This window comes from Nelumbo nucifera, chromosome 3, assembly GCF_055504915.1.
Source record: "Nelumbo nucifera cultivar China Antique chromosome 3, China Antique-T2T, whole genome shotgun sequence".
Classification (NCBI taxonomy): domain Eukaryota; kingdom Viridiplantae; phylum Streptophyta; class Magnoliopsida; order Proteales; family Nelumbonaceae; genus Nelumbo; species Nelumbo nucifera.
In genome coordinates this window covers 12,952,548-12,974,160 of record NC_142651.1, presented here as the reverse complement: position 1 = coordinate 12,974,160, position 21,613 = coordinate 12,952,548, and the positions used below count along the sequence as shown (strand labels likewise).

The 21,613-nt window shown below is 41.4% G+C and overlaps 1 protein-coding gene across 1 annotated transcript; it reads left to right on the top strand.

Moving 5' to 3' along the window:
• Window positions 1-5,231: 5,231 nt before the first annotated feature.
• On the top strand, window positions 5,232-14,737 carry LOC104596615 (uncharacterized). The gene is made up of 4 exons (XM_010257880.3): window positions 5,232-6,095; window positions 6,204-6,400; window positions 13,959-14,036; window positions 14,125-14,737. Exons 1-4 carry the CDS (start codon window positions 5,408-5,410, stop codon window positions 14,497-14,499), a joined length of 1,338 nt encoding a protein of 445 aa, XP_010256182.1. The 5' UTR covers window positions 5,232-5,407; the 3' UTR covers window positions 14,500-14,737.
• The last annotated feature ends 6,876 nt before the right edge of the window (window positions 14,738-21,613 follow it).

Here is a 21,613-nt window from a genome sequence, read left to right as displayed (position 1 = left end):
ACAATATATATATTTGTATTTATACTCTTTCCAAACTGAGCCTAAATATAAACTCATAAGAGAAAATCTCTTTTAGCCGTTTTTTTTTTTCTTAATTTGTTTCTTTGTTACAACTTCTCGATGGAACCAGAAACCATTATATAATGTTCCTTACACAGGTTATATAGATTCCAATCTGACAATATACAGTGTTCCTTTCCCATCAATCCTTTCTTGGCAACAAAACGGACCATAAAGAAAGTACTAAGTGATAAAACAAAGAGCAGGATTTCTCTATGCATTCTCTCAAATTGGTAAGTCCAAAAGAAAAAAAAATTGACATCTCTACTTCATCAAATTGTGATGTCAAAAGAGGGAATGAAAAACATAAGGTTCTTAACTTATGACATGAGAGACCAAATTTACAAGTTTTTCTTATTTTTTTCATTTTTGTATACTAACTCTTCCAAAATCCACCTTGATTGGTTTCAGAAAATGAATATAAGATCACCACATAGTTCTCTGAGAAAAAATTCACCATGTTGTTCCTAAAATGGTTTATCCGCATGCTGTTGAGATATAGTCTTTATCAAACACAAAGCATATCAAAAAAAATTCTAGAGCAAAAAAGAGCTTCATTCCAATGCTTAGCAGTAGATTTCATGTTTGAAGCAATCTAAGGGCCATTCTTGTTTTCCTCCTATTGATCATGGGCATGTTTTTCCAAGCTACTTCTTTTCTCTAACCAGACCCAACGCTAATAAGGGCCTGTCTGGTTGGCGGTAATAGAGGTCTGGAATCGGAATTGGAATTGGCCATTCCAATTCCAACTGTTTGGTTGGGTGGAATTGGAATTCTATTTTCATTCCTGGTGGAATGATATTCCCCCATTTGAGGGAATGGCCATTCCCTCCCCCTCCCTTGAGATCTCATTCCAGCTGATTTCAATTCACACTACAATTCCTATATGAACCAAACAGCTTATGGGAATAGATTACTCCAATTCCAACTCTGATTCTGACTGTGAACCAATCAGACCCTAAATTGTGCATGAGTTGAGGCTAGGGGTGTCAATGGACCGGTTTTGGGTTGGACTTCATCCAAATCAAAATCCATTTGGATGGATTGGATGGACCAATAAGACATATTGAATTTGGACAGACTGGACAGACCAATATGACATATTGGATTGGACCTGGTCCGTCCATAATGAATTTATATTTGATTGAGCCAATATCTGGTCCATTGATAGAAAATAAGAACATAGGTGTCAATGGACCAGGTTTGAATTGAAACCAATCTAAATTAACAGGAATTTGAACAGATTGGACAATCTCTGGACTGATCCAAAATGGTCCAAAATATTCATTGGAATGCATTAGACCAGATCCATTTGTAATGGATTCACATTGGACTGGACCGGATTGGACCAAATCCAGTCCAATTGACACCCCTAGTTGAGGCCTTTAAGTAACCACCAGGTTCAAACTATGCATGACTTAACCCTACTAAACCCATTTGACTAATGATTTGTGTATGTCTTACCTAATGAAATTTATACATGCATTTATCTTTTATTTTGTATTTTATTTCATTTGTAAGTTCTAAGTTGGGTTATGAAAGGTGGAAAATGCAAAACATAAACAAGAAGACCTTAAAAACTCGGCCATCTTGTCCAAGCGTAAATCCCAGAGGCACAGTACTGACAGTACTGCAGCACTGCTATACTGCTGGGTTTAGCTTGGATTGGGTACTTGGGTTAGGGTCAACTTGAGCTTTTACGGCAGATTCCACTGGGCCTTGGCCCAAGGTCTAAGTCTTATGATTGGCCTTAAACCTAATTCAACCCACCTGAGTTATACTCTTCTGTAAGAGGGTATAAGCCTAAAATTTAGCCCAAGCCTCCCTATTCAATCCAATTACAAAAATGGATCAAATTCAGATCAGCCCTTCCAATTGGTCAAAAAGAGATTGGTGGTGTGTTCAGCAAGTTTTCATTCCATTATGTGATTAGGGTGGATGTGGATCCATATCCAACCCAAGACTGATTAGAGGGGAGTTCACCTTTAAGTAAGTAAGGCTCCGTTTGCTTTTCAATAAGTTATTTATCTGGGTAAATACAGTTATCTGGGTAAGTTTTTCTTAGGAAATACTTGCCCGGGTAAGTACATTTACCCATGTTCTTTTATTTTTCATGTAAATAAGGCAATGACCATTTTAGCCATAAAAATGCATTATTAAAAATGACATTTTTGTCTCATTCAAGTGTTGTCAACTTTCCCCCTAGGTGGGAAACTTATTTACCCACCTAAGAGATGGGTATCACTTAAAGAAAATAAACTTTCTTTAGTCCTTACATAAATCTGAAAAGAGAACATGGGATTCTTAGTCAATGAAAACGAAAATCCCATTAACCAATTTTCCTCCTCTCAAAATCCGAGAAAAGAACGTCCCCTAAGTGTTATGCTTAACCGAATGACTTCTAAAAGACAAGATTTTTATAACTAAAATGCCAATCCAATGTTACTACTGAATTGGATCGGTTTTGGACTTTGATTAGTTGTGTGACATCTACTAAAAGAGTTGTTTTGGTCTATCATATCATCATTCATTGATTGGGATCATGATTATTTGGGTACAAGACACAAAAGTTCCACAAATCGTCTAACCTCAAATTTTAGTGATCCATTAGAGATTTTTAAATGTGATAATCAATGTAAAAGTACATCAATAAAGTTGATGTATTATTTACATCGATTATCGATACAGATCAAAAATAAAATTTTATATCGGTTTGTATTTACATTGAAAAAAAAAACGCAAACAAACATAAACAATTGAACAATGATAAAATTTTATGTCAATTCACATTTACACCGAAAAACAAATACAGCCTTAAAAAGACCCAGACCCGACAAAGAGGAACTTCAATCTAATAAATGGATTTGGATGAGACCTGCTCCATTCTAGACCAGAATTTCTTCAATATGGGTCCCGCATGTGGAACATTTTTGGACTTTGTTCGATTGAAGAGAACTAGCAGTTACCCGCTATTACAAAAGCACTTAAAAAATGAATAAATAATAATTCACTGAAATAGTTTTCTTTTCTTTCTTAATTATTGAGATTTGAGCTTCAAAACTCATATATTATGAGAAGTATATAAGTGCTTGACATGAAATTAATAACTAGATTTAAAATGGAAAAAGGAACAGTTTCAAATATGAATGGATCACTAAGAACCAAAGTCTCATATGTTCTTCTAACATTTTATAATTTATTATTATTATTAATATTAATAATAATAATAATATTATTATTATTATATAAAATTAACATTGACAATATGACCATATATATATATATATATAAATTGACTCAAAACAATAACAATCTGGACCTTATTGTTGCAATTCAAGAGTAGGCATTACCTGAAATAAATGTTGAGAAAGAAAGCAGTAAAGTTTGATGCAATGACAATAACCATTTGATTTATAATATAGTTTAGGATGGAAAATTTTTATAGTGGCATAGACTAATTAAGAAAAGGGTACATGCACTAACTGGTACTATCATCTAAACTCTATGATGGGAAAAGTAAGAGAAAAATTAGGGAGGAGAATTATTTGAATATGGAGTGTATTTTCCATTAACCACATCTCTTAACAAAATCAAAGTGTGAAATAGAAAAGGAAAATACAAAAAAAAAAAAAAACAGCTGCAAAGGTGAATTGATATAGCTAGACATCACGACCTCAAACATAACCAACACTATCCCAACATGCTTCCAATATGATCTAGGTCCACACATCTCATGCATCTCACCACAAGATTGGGATCAGAACAGTTTTTTGCTGTTAGAAAGTGGATTTATCACCTTTCTTAAAGCTTGCCCATGAGATAATGTTATATCGGAGAAGATCAAATTCAAAGTTTTGTTTGAAAAATTTAGGCCATCTAATAATAGATAATTTGTTGAAAATAAATTAAGCTTTAATCATATTTTATGTTCCAAATTTATTATTCTGCACAAAATCAATCTTTTGAGAGGCAGTGCTGATCTACTTCAATGCAAGGGATGGAAAACTAACCAAATGAAGTATCCTCTGCTGCAGAGATGGGGTATAGCCGTATAGCTTTAGATGTGGAAGAAGTAATTTGATTGAAAAAGGAACAAAAGCATCGTTCATGAGCTCATGGATCAGATTGAACCCAACCCATGTCATTATAAGCAAAACAAAATTAGACCCTCAATATCCTTTCATCCATGGAACTAAGGTCCTATAACCCAGATCAATGGTTTCCCCAAAATAGAATTACGTAGAGGAGGATTGGAAGAAGTGAAGTGGTGTTATAATTGAAGAGTAGGCATTTTGGTTAATCATGTGTATGGGAAGGAAAGAATTTATGGTTGAGTGATATTAGGAAATTATTAATTAAAAAATTACAAGGTGGAGAGATTTAATTGGTGACTTTTGTGTGATAATGACGAATTAAGAAAGGAATCTAGAATTTAATACTAACTAGAAGGGAGCCTGATGTAAAGATAGGGGCTAATTCCGGCACTAATTTAGAGACCCTTCATTAACTGTAGTTATTTAAAAGACTGAAATAAGCCAGAATTACTTTATTTTTTTGTTGCAAAAGGATAAGATATTCTTCAATTAACCCAGAATTACTTCTTGCACAATCCTTTTATGTAAGGTTAATACTGTATTTTCAATAGTATTGAAGTAAAGAGGAGTGGCCAAAACCTAAAATAGAATTACACATTTTTGCTATATTAAAAATGACATAAACCACATGTATAAGAAGGAAAGAGAAGGAGAATTATGTGTTAGCTCTCACTGCAGTGACAGGACGCTCACCTCCCCTCTTTTCTCGTTTAGGTGGATTTGGGCCTCTTGAACTTTTTACCTGTGCGTGCCACATTTCGAGCACCTGGACCTATGATCAGATGCATCCTACATTCCTACTAGTATGCCAATTGAATTATTACCAAATGGCCCGAAAATAATCTGATCCTGAAATGTGGGAACTGGGAATTGTAGCAAGTTATGGGCCCTGGATCCATTTACGTGTCATATTTCCCCTGCCCAAGAAAAAAGGACTCTTGATAAGCCCATATCCCAAAGAATAGTTAATCTTAATCAAACGAAGTAATTATATTTATGGGCCTTAGTCTTTGGGCTCAAAAATCCTACCCGACCCGCTGCTTTGTTTCTTCCCTCCTTACACCCTTGGTCAGCTTTGCATATTTAGACTTTAGAGAGACTCGGAGCTCAGAACCTCTTCAAAACCCTTGGCAAGTTTCACAGCTCCTCCTCCTCCCATCGGTCGCCGGCGCCACCAACTACTACCGCCACCACTAACAGAGATAAACCGCCAGAATAAGCGAAGGGAGTGAACCAGGGCGTCACCAACAGCAATGGCGGCCTCGGCGGCCTCAGAAGTTACAGATGGTCCCGTCCTGAGTCTCATCAACAAGCGTCTCCGAGCCCTCCGGAAGAAATACAACCGAATCCTTCAGATGGAGGACGGTATTTCTCAGGGAAAGCCCATCAACAAGGAGCAAGAGGAGGTCCTCCGCTCCAAGCCCGCCGTTGCCGCCCTTATCGATGAGGTCGAAAAGCTTCGTCAACCCCTCACCGCTGCCCTCCAGGAGGAGCTCAACCTTGCCGTCCAACGTCATCAAGTCTCCGCTACTCCCCCTGTCGTAGACGACAATGTTAAGGACAGTGAAGAGGAGGGTGGAGAGCCAGAGGAAACCAGGCCGGACTGGGACCGTAACGAAGCCGTTCTCGAGGATCTTCTGAATCTACTATACTTTGGATCTCTGTTCGATGTCAAGCCCCAGAGCGATTTCACCTCTACGATGCTCACCAGGACTCATGAGCGTGGTTGCTGCTTGACCTATGATTACGTGACCGATGATGCCACCGATCTACTTGGGGAGAAGGATTTGGATATGATTTCTATGTTGGGCAGTCTCGTGATTTCCCGCCCCGTTCATTCTATCTTCTCGCACAAGAATGCTTTGCGTAGCTGCGTCCAGCATGCGAAGCTCTGGCTTTCCAACTCGGAGCAGCCCATTGAACCTGGAGCCACTGTTACATGTATTACGCGCTTACGCTACTCTTTGGTTCCGTTTGATCCTTTAATTTCTGAAATTGTTTGATTACCCCGTATACGTGCTTTTGGCGAATCATGGTTTTGATTGACAGATGCGGGGTTGAGAGAGCGACTCAACAAAATACTGTCTTCTGATTACTTTACCACCACTCCCGAGATGAAAGCTCCGGTTGAAGTGGCTGCAGCTGCAGGCAAGTATGCTCCTTGCCAGGTACCAGTTCAGAACTCCACAGTGCCATCGCCGGTGCCCATCCAGGCAGACTGTCCACTTGGGCATTGCCTTGATAAGGTGAAACTTGTTTTGCCTGCAATAAGGGTTTTTAGAATCTGGAAACCTTTTTATTCCCTTTTTACGAAATAATTATTTTTTGAACATTCACGTAAATAGCCTTTTGAGGAATAATCACTAACATAATAATTGGTTAATCACCAAACTCATAAATTTAAGTCTTAATGCATTTGCATTTTTCATTTATTTTATATGTATATATATATTTTTTGGTGGTACTGTAATTCCAGCATAGTGTTCGCTGGTTTCTTTCGAGGTTGTACTTAAGCTGATGCAGCTTTAATTAGTGAACAAAGGCAAGATTAGACATGTATTGTCAATCTCAGGAATTACATTCTATTTATGAAAATTGAGGGTAATTTTAGAGTGACGCACTGAGAGGCTAAGAAGTATGCTTTGGTGTTTCAAAATAACTTCTCAGGTTGTGGATCAGGCATGACTATTGTTATCAATAACATCATCATCACCACCATCATAGTTGTTATTTGTTAAGGCAATGCCTAAGCAACTGAGTCCCCATGGGGTCACCTGCCCAAGCACCTAGTTGTGAATTTATAATATTTCCATAGACATTGTTACATTAGTCATATAAAAATATAGACATTGTTACATTAGATCATTCATTCATTTCGTGAGTTTATAATAATTTCATATTACCAGTTTGGCAGTACCTTTTTAGCATTTTCTTATTTTTAGGATTAACCTAGAAACAAGTTGATGGATGCCACCTTCAGTTCTTGAAGACTTTAAAACCTCAATCAATAAGGAAGAACTCAAGAAAGAATTTGAAGACTTCAACCGCCCCTTTCTTTGCTTCTTATTTTGAGATAAAAATAGGGACCCTGTCCCTTCTTCTTATTTTCTGCCCCTTAGAAGTGCCACTCCTTATCCTTCTTTTATATATATATATATATATATATATATTACTTTTTTCTCTGGGTCAATCTTCTTGATGAAGATTGTACTTCCTTCTCATGAATATGCTGATTTTCTATGTTTTGATATATTGCACTTGTACTTGATAATGATGATTGCTAATTGTCAGTAACTGATCGTTTCTGGTTACAATGAAAACTAGGGAATTAGCCTAAGATTCAGGTTTTTCGTTTTAAAAGAAATACTTGTCCTAGGTAACACCTAATACAATGACTATACACCCAACGGACATCCTTCCGAACCAGCTAACCACCAGCTGTGGACCTTCCCTGTATCTCCACCTAGAATAGCCAAGTCCAAACATCAGTTGGTGAATCCTCAATAATGACAAGAACTTTGCTCCAGTATTGCATGGATGCAGAATTGGAATCTGAAACATGTTTGGAAATCTAACTTGATGGACCTGTGGACATATCTACAAAAAAAAAAAAACACTTTTAATATAGTCCATTCTCTTTGAATTCTAATGTTATATCCCTATGGAAATGGTCCAAAACTTTATAGAGCAGCCACTTTGTGCAAAAGGGAAGAAAAATGCCAAAGGTTAGGTCTTTATCATGCCCACCCTTCCTCAGACTGTAGGTAGCTGGGACTGACATTGGTTAATGGCCTTTTTACTTGGTAATGTTCTACTGGAAAAACGGAGTTCAGAATCTGGCACATGTGTACTATACGCATTATCTATTTATGAGTCCGTGCATTAGTATTCTACTCAAATAGAGGCATGCCATTCCATCAGTCCAGAATACATCTGTAGAATCTCCCTCGTACAGCTTGGAAATACACCTTCAATTTCTGGAGGGCTTGGATTGCCCAAGGAACACCCACCAAAGTGAGTTTAATTTCTAGGACGTACTTTCTCTGTAGAACTTGCTTACACACCAACTGTGATGTCCTGCATCAGGTAGCATTAGAATGAATTGTGATTTTTTATGAATTGCTTGTTGCATGATGTGTTTTGTGATTTGTGATTTGTGATGGACAAGCCTTCTTAGGCTGTCAATATCTATCATATAATGTAAGTGTAATTGTTGCTAGTGTTGCATGGACACTCCTAATTCTCAAGTGGTCAATGTGACCATTATCAGACATGGATCGGAGTGAGACACTCCATTGATTCTTGACTTGTGGACACTTCTACGTAACATTTCCTTTCAAACTCCTAGTTTATTTGACACAAATGTGCAGATAATGTACAAGATTAACGCCATTTTTGATGTCAAACGTTACTTGGTAACAAAGGCAGCATTTTTTGCATGTATATTATATGATGTTAGAATTCAAAAAATATGATTTAATAATAATATGTACTTTTCCATAGACGTGTCCACAAGTCCTTGTTTTTTCATCTTGTCAAGTCAGTCTCTTGGACAGGAATCAGATTCCAAATCCCGTGTCTGTATCCATGCAAAACTGGCTCTTCTCTATGCTGACAAAAGAGGATCTCCTTTATATGCTTAGGATCTCTTTGCTTGCAATGCAAATCATAGTTGTCAATGCAACATCTAGGCAGGTGCCTACACGATGCCTAGGGTGCCTAGTTGCTTTTTGGGGCTCGTCTCACCCAAACATTAAGTGGTTTATATACCACTTATACAAAGTTTTATAATGTTTTCATATGTTTTTATATTTTTAGTATATAATATTAATATAGGCATGATACGCTGTATCATTCTATTATTTCTTTAACAAAATAATATCTTTTATTGTTAGTTTCTTATTTTGTTAGGGTTCTGAGTGATAGATATTTGGAAGCTAAGAACTGAGGAAGACTAATAGGGTGACTGGTACAAACTTACAGAGTTTGAAGTCTTAAGCAAGGAACACCAACCAATCATAGAAGGTATGTTCTTCATCTCCTCTTCTTCTTCTTCTTCTTGGAGCAAAAAATAGGGTCTCCGCACCTTCTTCTTCCTTTTTCTGGAACAAAAACAGGGGCTCTGCTCCTCCATCCTATTTCTAGAACTAAAATAGAGGTCTCCTCCTTCTCCACCATTTTTGAGCCTTATTTTTTGTTCTTTCATTTTTTAAAGACAAGAATAGGGGCTCTACCCCATATTTTCCATGTTACTTTTTGTCTTTTTTACTTCTTTTCCTACACCAGAAACAGGGCATCAGCCCCTTGTTTTTCTATCCCTTTTTAGACATTAGGCAGGCGTGTAGGAGATTTGGCGACTAGTGCTCCCCTTGTCACCTAGGTTTGCCTTGGCGCCTTGAAAACTATGGTGCAAATCTGAACCGGGTACAAATTTTGCACCTGGTTCAGTTCTGCATCCTTTTGTTCGTAACTATGATTTGCACTCCTACCTGATATAAAATTTGCACTTTTTGTCTCATTTGCAGTGCAAATTTTGTAATCCCAAAAACTGATGCAAAATTTGCACTACCTTCCTCCCACCTTTAATTCTCTCTGATATAAAGTGGAGACCACATTTTTCTTTCTAGGTTATTCCTCCAAAACAAATGACCTTCCTCTTTTCATGGTTCCCTTTCATATAAAGTGGAGACCACATCATTGAAGGGAGACAGTTGACGGATGGGGTTCTGGTAGCAAATGAAATAATAGACTCCCGGATCAGAAATGGAAGAGCTGGTTTGTTGTGTAAAATGGACTTAGAAAAAGCTTATGATCATTTCAACTAGGAGTTCTTGGATTATATGTTGAGGAGACTAGAAAGGTGCTGAAATAAAAAATCTGTAAAAGAAAAGAATATTTCTTGAAGAGGAGAAGAAAGGAGAAAAGGAAGAGAAGAGGTTTGAGAGAGAAAAGAGAGCAATAATGCTGGCCGCCCTCTTCACTATTATTTATAGAATGAAATAATAAAGAGTACAAAGACAAATATGCCCTTATAGAGCGGCTAACACATAAAACAGCATAAAACAATTAAAATAACTGCTCAAAAATGACTCAACAAGAGTGTTGTGGTCCCTACTTCCTATCTAAACAATAAATAATAAAAAACTATCACCATAGATTACAATCTAAAACCTCAACACTCACCCTCAAGTTGGGAGTAAATGTCACACATTCCCAACTTGCGTAGATTGTATTCAAGCTTATTCTTTGCAACCCCTTTGGTGAAGACATCAGCCAATTGTAGTTCAGAGGAGACATAAGGCAAACAGACTTCTCCAGTTGTCACCCTATTTCTTATGAAGTGCCTATCAACCGCAATGTGTTTAGTCCTGTCATGCTGAATTGGATTGTGGGCAATATTGATTGCAGCTTGGTTGTCATAATATAACATCATGGGCTCCTCAACTTTTATTCCAATCTCACTCAGTAGAGATCTCACCCAAAGTAGCTCTGAAACACCATTAGCCATAGATCTATATTCAGCCTCTGCACTTGTTCTAGCCACAACTGACTGTTTTTTACTTTTCCATGAGACCAAGTTTCCTCTCACAAAAGTGCATACCCCCAGCTGGAATGGCAGCCTTGATTGAAAAGAAAATGAGAGACTTGTGGAAAGGTTGGAAGGACATTAATAGGATTCATCTGGTGAATTGGGGAAGGGTCTGCAAGCACAAGAAAAATGGTGTGGCTTGGGAATCAGAAAACTGAGTGATCTAAATACTGCTCTTCTCGGAAAATGGTTTTGGAGATTTGGTCAGCAAGAGAATAGCCTATGGAGGAGAGTTATTAAAGCAAAAAATGGTCTAAGAAATGGGGGTTGGGACCCAGGTGAAGCAAGTCAGCCATAGTGTGCTCGGTTTGGAAAGGGATAGAGAAAAGCTACAGTCATTTCAGCACGGAAATCAGGTTTGAAGTGGGAAAAGGCACCAAGGTCAGGTTTTGAAAGGATCTTTGGTGTGGTGGCAGTCTTTTGAAAGACGATTTCCCTAAGTTATTTGCAGTTGCAGTGGATAAGGAAGCTAAGGTAGCAGATTACCTGCAGTTCTCCTATGGAATTTGTCTGGAATCCCCTGTTCAGAAGATGTCTAAATGACTGGGAAATTGAACTCTTTGCTCTTTTATTGCAAAAGCTTTATATTGACCCCATCAGAGACAATAGAAGAGTGTGGCTGAATGGAAATCGGAAAGGGTAAGCAGTTTTCTGTTAGCTCCTTTTATAACAAGCTGGCTAGGGAAGTTCAGGAGTTTCCCTTGAGCCTAATTTGGAGCAAACGCATTCCCTCAAAAGTTGCTTTTTTCATCTGGTGTGCCTATTCAGATAAAATATTAACTAAGGACAATCTCTTAAAGATGGTTGTGGGAATTGATTCTTTGGAATGTGTTCTCTGTAACAGGATGGATGAGTTAGCCGATCACCTGTTTATGCATTGTAATTTTTCTTACAGCATATTGGTGAAAGTTTTTAGCTTGTTTGCCCTCAGGGGTTGTTGCCTGGCATCAGTGGACAGCTTCTTGAAAGGATGGCACTTTCAAGGTCTAAACAAAAGAGCAAAGGCAATATGGCAGATGATTCCTGGAGTAGTGTGGTGATCTATATGGCAGGAAAGAAACTCTAGAATCTTCCAGAACAAAAGCTGTCAATTGGAGATCGTGTGGCAAAAGATTGTGGGCAAGCTGTTTTCTTGGTCATTAGCTCAGTTTAATCTAAACAGTTACTCAATTTAATTCTCCTTTTGGTTTATGTAAATCTTTCTGTAAAGGCTGATGAGATAGTGTTTTAGTTTTTTGTATGGCTCTCCCTGGTACAACCTCTAGCTGTTCAGGGTTTTTCATAATGAAATTCATACTTTACCTCTTCTCAAAAAAAAAAAAATCATTTTACTTCTCACAAACAAATAAGACAAAGTTGGATATAAAAGTAAGCTAGAATTTACACTCAGCCCATTGTACTACCATACATTCATAAATGTTCAAATGATATTCAAACTGCAAACAAACAGCGTATTGGGTTCCATGCGAGTAGTGACAATTTTTGTCCATGACATAAATTGAGTGTTTCTAGGTCCTTCCTGTGGTAGTCTTTTTTTTTTTGTGAAATCCTGTGGTAGTCTGTCTATCATAGATGGAGTAATTGGTCCCTCTCTGACTTTCCCTATATAGGTTATCATGTAATGAATCCAGGATTCCTTTACCTCTGTTCCTCTCTTAGGGGGAGTGCATCAAAGATTCAAAATTGTGGTGCATTTAATGTTTCATTTGGAGGAGGCTTACCAATTATGGCTAAGAAAACAATGCATATGTATTGGGTGAGGGAAAGCCCCTCAAGGTACTAAAATCTCTATTTTTTTTGGTGAATTATTGAGAGATATAGCTAGAAACATTCACTGCATATGTATTTCCTTCAAAATTGCATGTTTCATTTATCACGTGTTTCAGTGTTTGCATGCTGCGATGCGATGAATTAGCTTACAATCAAATTCTTTATCTTGTTAGTGGATAGAGACAAAGTATATATTATCGGTCTTTCTTATTGTTATTTTTTTAATGATCTATCAAAAGTGTATTGACATGTTCATCGTTTACATATTGTCATGAAGTATTTCTTTTATGATTTTGGCCCAGACGGTAATTGTGTTGAAAATTCTAGACTTTTTTCTTTACTTTAGTTTCTTATTGTGACAACAAAGGTAATATTATTATACTGTTTTATTCATAAATACGTAAATGTCTAAGTATGTCTATATGTGTTGGGAAAAAGTGATATTGCCCTAATATTATTGTAAGCATATTGGTACCTTGGATTTATCTGTGACAACTGCTATCTGAACAGTTTTTTAGTAGATTCCATGTCAGTTTTTGCTTTTTAACAATATGTTAATATGTTAATGAATATTTTAATTAAAGTGTCCCAATGAGAAGAACACAAGCTTCAAGTTGCAGAGTCAATGTAAGGAACCATGTTTGAGACAGTGTTTCAAAAGGTGCTAGAGTGGAGTTTGGAGATGCATAGGCATACTCTATTGTGCTGTATACAAGAGGTGTACACCTTACATTTAAGCCAGTTTTTATGGTAAAAGTGTTATAGATAAGCAGGGAAACCATTTTATCACGTTCCCTATTCAGAGGATGAAAAGGTGCTAGAGTGGAGTTTGGAGATGCATAGGCATACTCTATTGTGCTGTATACAAGAGGTGTACACCTTACATTTAAGCCAGTTTTTATGATAAAAGTGTTATAGATAAGCAGGGAAACCATTTTATCACGTTCCCTATTCAGAGGATGAAAACTGTCCAAATTTGTTTATTGTAATATTATAATAAAAATTTATCATTATGAAATTAAAAGAAATTCTTCTTCTCTTTCTTCCTCCTCTTCAGGTCGCATACACCTCTTGCGTTCTGAGCTACATGTCACACCTCCAGTTTGTGGAGTGCATCATGTCATGCCTCCATACTTTAAAACATTGATTTGGGATGTTTTCCAATGTTAAAGAGGCAAAGTTTAAGCTTAAAATGCTGATAAAAAAACAAGTTTAAGCTTAGAATTTCAGATGAAATGAAGGGTATTTAAATGCTTTTTTTATCTATATTTGCATTTTTAGTGGAAGAAAGTTTTTTTCTTTTCCAAAAAGGTGTCTTGTTATGATTAATTAAATTACTTCTATTCTTTATGTTATTATTTGCTCATCAAGATAATTATGGCATTAGTTCTTATACAATATCATATCTTTTTCAATGTTTTCCTACTGTTTAAATTTTCTGGCAGGAGGAAGACGGTCTGCATTTTCAAGGACAAGACACTGGTGCTGATCAATCACTTCCTGTTGATGAACCACCCAAGCCGGTAGTCCAATAACCAAAAGGGTTCTATTATCACCTAACTTATGCCACCTTTTAGGTGTAAAATGGATTTTTACTTTTGGTTTTGGCAGGATGAGCCAGAGCAGCTGATTCCGGATGAGGTCACTTCAATTGAACAGGAACAGCAGAAGCCACAGTTGGAGGTTGAGGATGATGATGAGAGAGAGGTGGAGTCAAGGGAGCAACAGTACATTCCACGGAAGACATACATGAACCAGAGAGGCCGTGGTGGTGGTAGCAGGAGGGGTTATCCCAATGGCCGTGGAGGTCGAGGTGGCAAGGGAGGTGGGAGCTACCAGAATGGTCGCAACCAATATTATGACCAGCCAGGAAATTATTACCCCAGGAATTACTATAACAGTAGAGGAAGGGGTGGTAGGGGTGGTGGAAATGCTTATAACAATCATGCACCAGCAGCTCATGGTGGTCATGAACGTGCTTCTTGACTCATTGACTATGATGTTGGATTGTAGAAGACTTATTTTAGGGTTAGGGTGTCTGATTTATAGCTCCTTTTCCTTTTTGTTGTCCCCTTTGTTTTTGTTTTCCATTTTTTTCTGGAGGGAGCGGGGAGAAAATTTTAAACTGGAAGAAATTATGGTTGGAACAGAGATGATAAATCTGATGTAGCCGCTTAGCCCTGAACATCTTTTAACTGAGGATTATATGCTCTTCTGTGCTTAATATTGCTTCACCCCCTTGCCTGGAACGTGTAGATTCTAGGTGTGATTGTGTAATTGTAAATAAATAGTAGAAGAGTTCTGCAGCCAGGCGTGAAGATATAAAGATTGCCGACCTGGTTGTTGATCCAGGATAAGCTAATTGGAATATATGCCTAAAAGTCGTATCTCTGATGGATTTGTTTGTTGAAAACTGAAAGTTATTCCCATGGCCAATTGGTCATTACAACTTATGTACTTCCTATGCCATTTTGATCACATGGCATTTGGCCTGTCGGCAATGAAGTCCAACTACTATTTTGCAACGTGAAATGTCACTAGTTCAGGACCTACCATTCGATTTGCAACGTTGGGACAAAATCTCTGATTACCTTTATTTTTTAATAAGTCGAATCATTTGATTTGCAAGGAACAGTTGCACATGTCCAAGATTTTCTCAAGAAAAGAAATAAGGAGAACCCAATCAAGTAAATTAATTATGTTGATATTATCTTCACCCAAGAAACAAAGGTTATTTTTCTTTGGAGAAGTAAAAATATATTTTATTTAAGGGAAAAGATGCTAAATCTCCCCATGGTTTCTCGACGATGGTCTTTATTAGTGGTGTAGGTCGGGTTCAAGGCTTAAAATATCAAAATGTTAGATTACTTAAATGGAAAAACCCATGGTTCTAAAAAACGATCTGAAAATGGAACTGTTCTAGCCATCGGTTTCTGGGTTGACAGTTCGGATGAATGGTCCGTTTTGACTAAAAATAAAAAATTAAAAAATGGCCAAAACCGTTGAATGGGTCGATGGATCGACAATTTGACCGTTCGGGTCAATGGGTCATTGATTGATTCAACGGTTTTTGGTTAGGGACCCGGTTTGGGGTAAAACAGAACTAGTTGCCTGGATGGTTCCCGGGCTGAACGATCCGACTGTTCGGGCCAATGGTAGTTCGAAAACTATGGGAAAATCTATTATGTGGAAAAGATAAGATTACTTAAATGGGTTTTTACCAATCAAAACTCACCCATGAATTTTGATAAATAACACCTTATTCGCTATCACATTTATGATTCCAGTTTATTGGTTTGTTGTTTTTTGGATATCATATCTTTTTCCATATCATAGTTGAACACTACTTAAATACCCTAACATAGGCATCAGTCCATGTCAATATGGTTGGTATTGATGTTTTTTTTTTTATATTTATTAGTGATGAAGGAAGATTTGGCCCGACCTCGTAATCACTCAACATGTGGCAAAGGCAAACAGCTCGGCACAACAGCGCACCCAGGGCGCAAGCACCAAAGGGAGGAAACCAGCGGTCCGAACTCCCCACCAGCAATCCGAACAAGGAGCCCGAACTCCCTACGAGGAGCCCGAACTCCCTAATAGGAGCCTGAACTCCCTACGAGGAGCCCGATCTCCCTACTAGGAGCCCGAAACTCCCTACGAGGAGCCCGAACTCTCCCTTAGGCCCTGAGCCACACAAGGCAATGACCCGAACTGGCCCGCCTCATGGCAGTTCATGACACTTCCCTATCCGAACTCAAGACCACCTCGCTCGCCACTCCAGCACTTCACCTCCAGGATGCCGAACTGAACAAACGTACCATACCTGACACCGAGGAGGTTCGTATCCAAGGGCGGCACACCTGATTGACTTGGGATCTGACACTTGACAGCCGCACTTCAACGGTCACCTGCCACCGTCATTGCCAGTCGTAGAGACGGCTCCGACAAAAGGGAGTAGTGGCGGTTCTGTCCAATAGAGGGGATGACACCCGAACTGGCAGGAGCCCAGAGGTAATCATACCCAACTTGACAGAAGCTTAGGAGTGAGTGCACGAGGTGGCTATAAAAGGCTCCCTACCCCCCAAGAACAAGGTACGTGAACTTTGCGCCATCTGGTTTTATCTTGCCTAAGAATTCTAACTTGAGCTTCGAAGCATTCATACCGGGTTCCCCCCGGAGCTTCCTCATCTTCTCTGTTTTAGGCTCCCTGTAGCTCTGTTCAGAGGCAAGGTTGTTGACAGCTAGGACCATCCGGATTGCGCACCATCAATTGGCACGAAAATAGAATGTTATGTAGACGACATGATTGTCAAGACGCAGTTTTCACAGGAATTAATACAAGACTTAGATTCTGTCTTCCAAATCCTAAGTCAATTTAGCATGAAATTGAACCCTAACAAATGTGTCTTCGGTGTCACCTAGGGTACATTGTCAACCGGCACGGTATTGAGGCCAACCCGGACAAGATAAAGGCCATCCTAGATATGAGACCACCCCGGAAAGTAAAAGAAGTTCAAAGACTAAACAGCCGCATAGCCGCTCTGAGCCGCTTCATGTCCAAATCAGCAGACCGCTGCCTGCCCTTCTTCAAAGCAATCAAAGGCAAAGGGTTCGAGTGGACCCGAGACTGCCAGCTCGCGTTTGACGAGCTAAAATGCTACCTCGCTAGTGTGCAAACCTTAGCCCGGACCGAGGAGGACGAGGTCTTAGAACTGTACCTCTCGGCAAGCGACGAGGTGGTCAGTTCGGTACTAATAAAAGAAGTAGACCGGGTCCAACGACCCATCTATTATGTTAGTAAAATTTTGCAGGGAGCAGAGACAAGGTACTTGTAGATAGAAAAGCTAGCATATAAACTGGTGATAGTAGCTCGGAAACTCCGCTCGTACTTCCAGGCTCACACCGTCATCGTCCTGACTGACAAACCTCTGAGGCAAGTTTTACTCAATCCCAAGGTTTCCGGTCGACTGACGAAATGGGCCATCGAACTTAGCGAGTATGACCTCTAGTACAAGCCAAGAACTGCTATTAAGGCCCAAGCCTTGGCAGATTTTATCGCCAAGTGCACGTTTAGCCTCGAAGCCCCTGAGCCGGTCGAGCCGAGATCCCCAGTTCGGGCGAGCCCGGAGCTCCCAAGCCAATAGAGTCTGAACCCCGTGAAGTAGCAGCCAGTGTAGCATCTCTCCTGGTTAGGCCAAACGCGAACTGGGATGAAGAGCCCTAGATCCTTCACGTAGATGGCTCCTCGAACCAGTAGGGCAGCGGGGCTGGAATAGTGCTACGCGGCCCGGGCGGAACGAAATTGGAATCCACACTACGCTTTGAGTTCGCGGCGTCCAACAACGAGGCGGAGTACGAGGCACTGATAGCCGGGCTGAACCTAGCACTCAAGGTAGGAGCAAAGCACGTAGTTATCTGCAGTGATTCCCAACTCGTGGTCAACCAGGTTACGGGCGAATACGAAGCACGCGAGCTCACTATGATTGCATACTTGGCAAAAGCAAAGGAGGCTCTGCTCAACTTCTTGTCACACTTCATCAGGCAAATCCCGAGGTCAGAGAACACTGAGGCCGACGCCCTGTCTCGGTTAACCAGCACGAGTCACAACGCCATGAGAACCGTGTACATAGAGGACTTACCTCAGCCCAACATTCTCGATGGGGCAGAAGAGGTCGCTACCGTCTTTGAAGCAGAGCCGAGCTGGATCGACCCACTCGCGAGCTTCTTGCTAGATGGAACCCTCCCTGCGGACTGCAATGCAGCCAAGAGGGTGCAGCGCTAGGCAGCCAAATACGTCATAATAGACGAACGGTTGTACCGACTATCCTACATGCTCCCCTACCTGCGTTGCTTGCGACCTGCCGAAGCCGAGCTCGTACTCCGCGACACTCATGAAGGTCTGTGCGGCGGACACCTGGGAGGTAGAGCCCTCGCCCAAAAGGCACTTCGACAAGGATACTACTGGCCAACAATGAAGGCATAAGCCGTCGAGCTCGTTAGAAAATGTGACAAGTGTCAAAAGCATGCGAATATCCACCATCAGCCTGCTGCCGACCTCAAGTACCTCACCAGTCCATGGCCCTTTGCACAATGGGGCATCGACCTCCTGAGGCCATTCCCGCCAGCAACAGGTGGGAGAAAGTTCTTAGTGGTGGCAGAGAAAGTTCCTCTGGCAACAGTCACAGCCCAAAACATACAGAACTTCTTTTGGAAGAAGATAGTGTGTCGCTTCGGGCTACCTCGGGTACTGATCTCCGACAACGGCAAACAGTTCGAGGATATCAAGTTCCAAGAATGGTGCCAAAATATGGGAATTCGTCAGAACTTCACATCGGTCGCACATCCGCAGGCAAACGGTCAGACAGAAGTAATGAATAGAGTCATCCTCTGCGGACTGAAAGCACGACTAGACCGAGCTAAAGGGTTGTGGGCAGACGAGCTACCAAGTGTTCTGTGGGCTCATCGAACTACGGATAAAACCGCCACGGGAGAGACCCCCTTTAACCTCACCTACGGCACCGAAGTAGTAATCCCGGCGGAAATCGAAATACCTACACTACGACTAGAAGCATATGATGATCAGACAAACGGAGACGAGTTACGCACCAACCTCGACCTACTGGATGAGGTAAGAGACCTCGCGCACATCCGAACAGTGACCTACCAGCAAAAAGTAGCTCGGTACTACAACGCCAGAGTAAAGAAGAGGAGCTTCCGCGTCGGCGACCTGGTTCTCCGTAAGATCATGGTACCCGAACCCGGCGTAGGCAAACTCGGACCAAATTTGGAAGGACCCTACAGAGTAAAGAAAGCACTCGGGGGGGCATACGAGCTCAAAACCTTAGAGGGTAAGCAAGTACCCCGAGCATGGAACATCATCAACTTAAGGCGATACTACCTATAGACCACCAAGCGAAGTGGATAAAATCGCCACCAAAGCCTAAGGGTTAGGATGCCAAGCTAACGAAGGAACCTCGGCACAGGCAAGCAAAGAGCCAAAACAAGCCGCGCGAGTGTGGTAACCCGGGCAGGAAACAGATCGGACGTATGGTCAGTTCGGCAAATACGTTCAGTTCGGGAGAAAGAACAACCAACACTTAACCAAAAGAAAAGTCATTCCATTTCAAAGTAAGGTAGTACATTTAAAAAAAAAAATTTACAGGCCTGGAGCTACTTCTTCATTATCAGAAGGCACTTCAACGATACCCGAAGGCCCTGCCTCACCCTCGGAATCTGGCTCACCATCAGCAACATTGGCCATCTCCTGAGTTATGCGCGAAGTGGATATGGCACTAATATCGAGCTCGAGGTACGTATTCCGGATCATCCACCGGCTTAGCTTGAAACCCCTTCGGTACGAATCCACCATTAGGTCGTCAAAGCTCGGCGAGGTGATGTACTCATCGACAACCTTTTTCTTGGCATCTTCAATACCTTGAGAAAAGATCTGCGTCCTCTCCCTAATGTCCTCCGGAAGGTATTCGACTTGATGATGCAAATCCAGCCTCAGGTCGGCCATGTGCTTCACTACGACTCCCATGGCCTCGACATCTCTCTGAGACCTCGCCTGCCTGGCCTCTACAGCACGAGCAGCCGCCTCAGCAGCTCGGGAAGTCATCTCGGCAGCACGAAGAGCCTCTTCAGCAGCTCGCACCTGCCTCGAGCTCCTTTCCACCTGGGCCGCCAAGGCGTGGATAGAAGAGTTCACCTACCAAAAAGAACGAGTGATCAAAAGAACGACAGCAAGAAGGGTAAAAGCAAAAGAGCTCGATAAAAAGTCTAACTTACCACCATGGCATGAGTAACAGCACGGCAGGCCACCTGGTGCAGAGGGAGATCAGTCCACGCCACGACCTCCTTGGGGAAAATGGCCTCCTTACTCTTCTGAAGAGCGTAGGTCGGCGACAGCACACTCCTGAATTCCCCTGGGGCCCCCGAGCCCGAGGGCCCAGCTCGCGTATGAGCAGACCCAGAGTAAGCAGGAGCACCAGAGTAGGTGGGAGCCCCCGTGTAAGTAGTCTCATCATACGGGCCCCCTGCCGCTTCTTGCATTGGAGGAGCCATCTCGGGCTCCCTGTGTGGATCCCCTGACGGGTAGTCCAGTACCTCGGGCTCCGCATCCCGGGGCAGCTCGGCGCGAGTTCGCTTGGCGACTCGCTTGCTCCTCTTCATGCCTTGAAACAAGCGCCCACCACGAGTCCCTCTTGAGTCCATCACACCTGCAAAAAAGAGTTTGGCATCAGAAAAAAACCAGACAAAGCAAAATAGAACCTCTAAGTAAGGAACCTACCCGAACTCAGGCCGGCCGCAATGAGCTTGGCCTCCGTCAGATACTGTTGGCACTTTAGCCCAAGCCGCGCCCATTGCCGGAGGCCCTTCAACGTCTCTTTGTCAAGCGTAACACCGGAGTCAGGGGTGACCACCCCCCACCCGATCTAAAACGGCCACCCCAGCACACTTCGCACCCCAAAGTAGTCCCACTTCCACGTCGGGACCTTGTTAGGAAGATCATGTAAAAGATTAAAACCCGGGTGAGGAGACAGGTAATACGCTCGCCTATGCCTGGGGAGGAGACCCGCTTGCCTCTTAAGCATTAAGATGGAAGAAAAGATCTCCAAGTCTAAAGGAAAGCCCTGTTTGCTAAATAGGGAGATTGTCCCCACCAAATTACGAATGGAGTTCGGGTGAAGCTGGCCGACCGTAACACCGAAGTGATTCAAGACCTCGACAAGGAGGGGATGGAAAGGCAATCGCAGCCTCGTAGCGAGCTGCTCCCGGAATACCACGATCTCATCAGGACCGTGTTCCCAAGGAAAGCTACCCGAAGGTATGAAATAAGCGTACTCCCCAGGCAAATTGTAAAAGGTAATAAGGGATTGGAGCCCCTCAGGCGTCATGGTCGAGGGGCCAAACTTGTCTAACGTCTGACCCCGACGAGAGGTGGACGCCAAACTACTCGAGGCGACTCGACCTATGGGTTCAAACTCTTCCTCGAGCTCTACCTCCGGCTCGCTAGGACTATCAGGGGATGCGACTCGGTTCATAGAACTTGCATCTGACCCACTTGAAGAACCGTCTGAGCATTCCGAGCTAGACA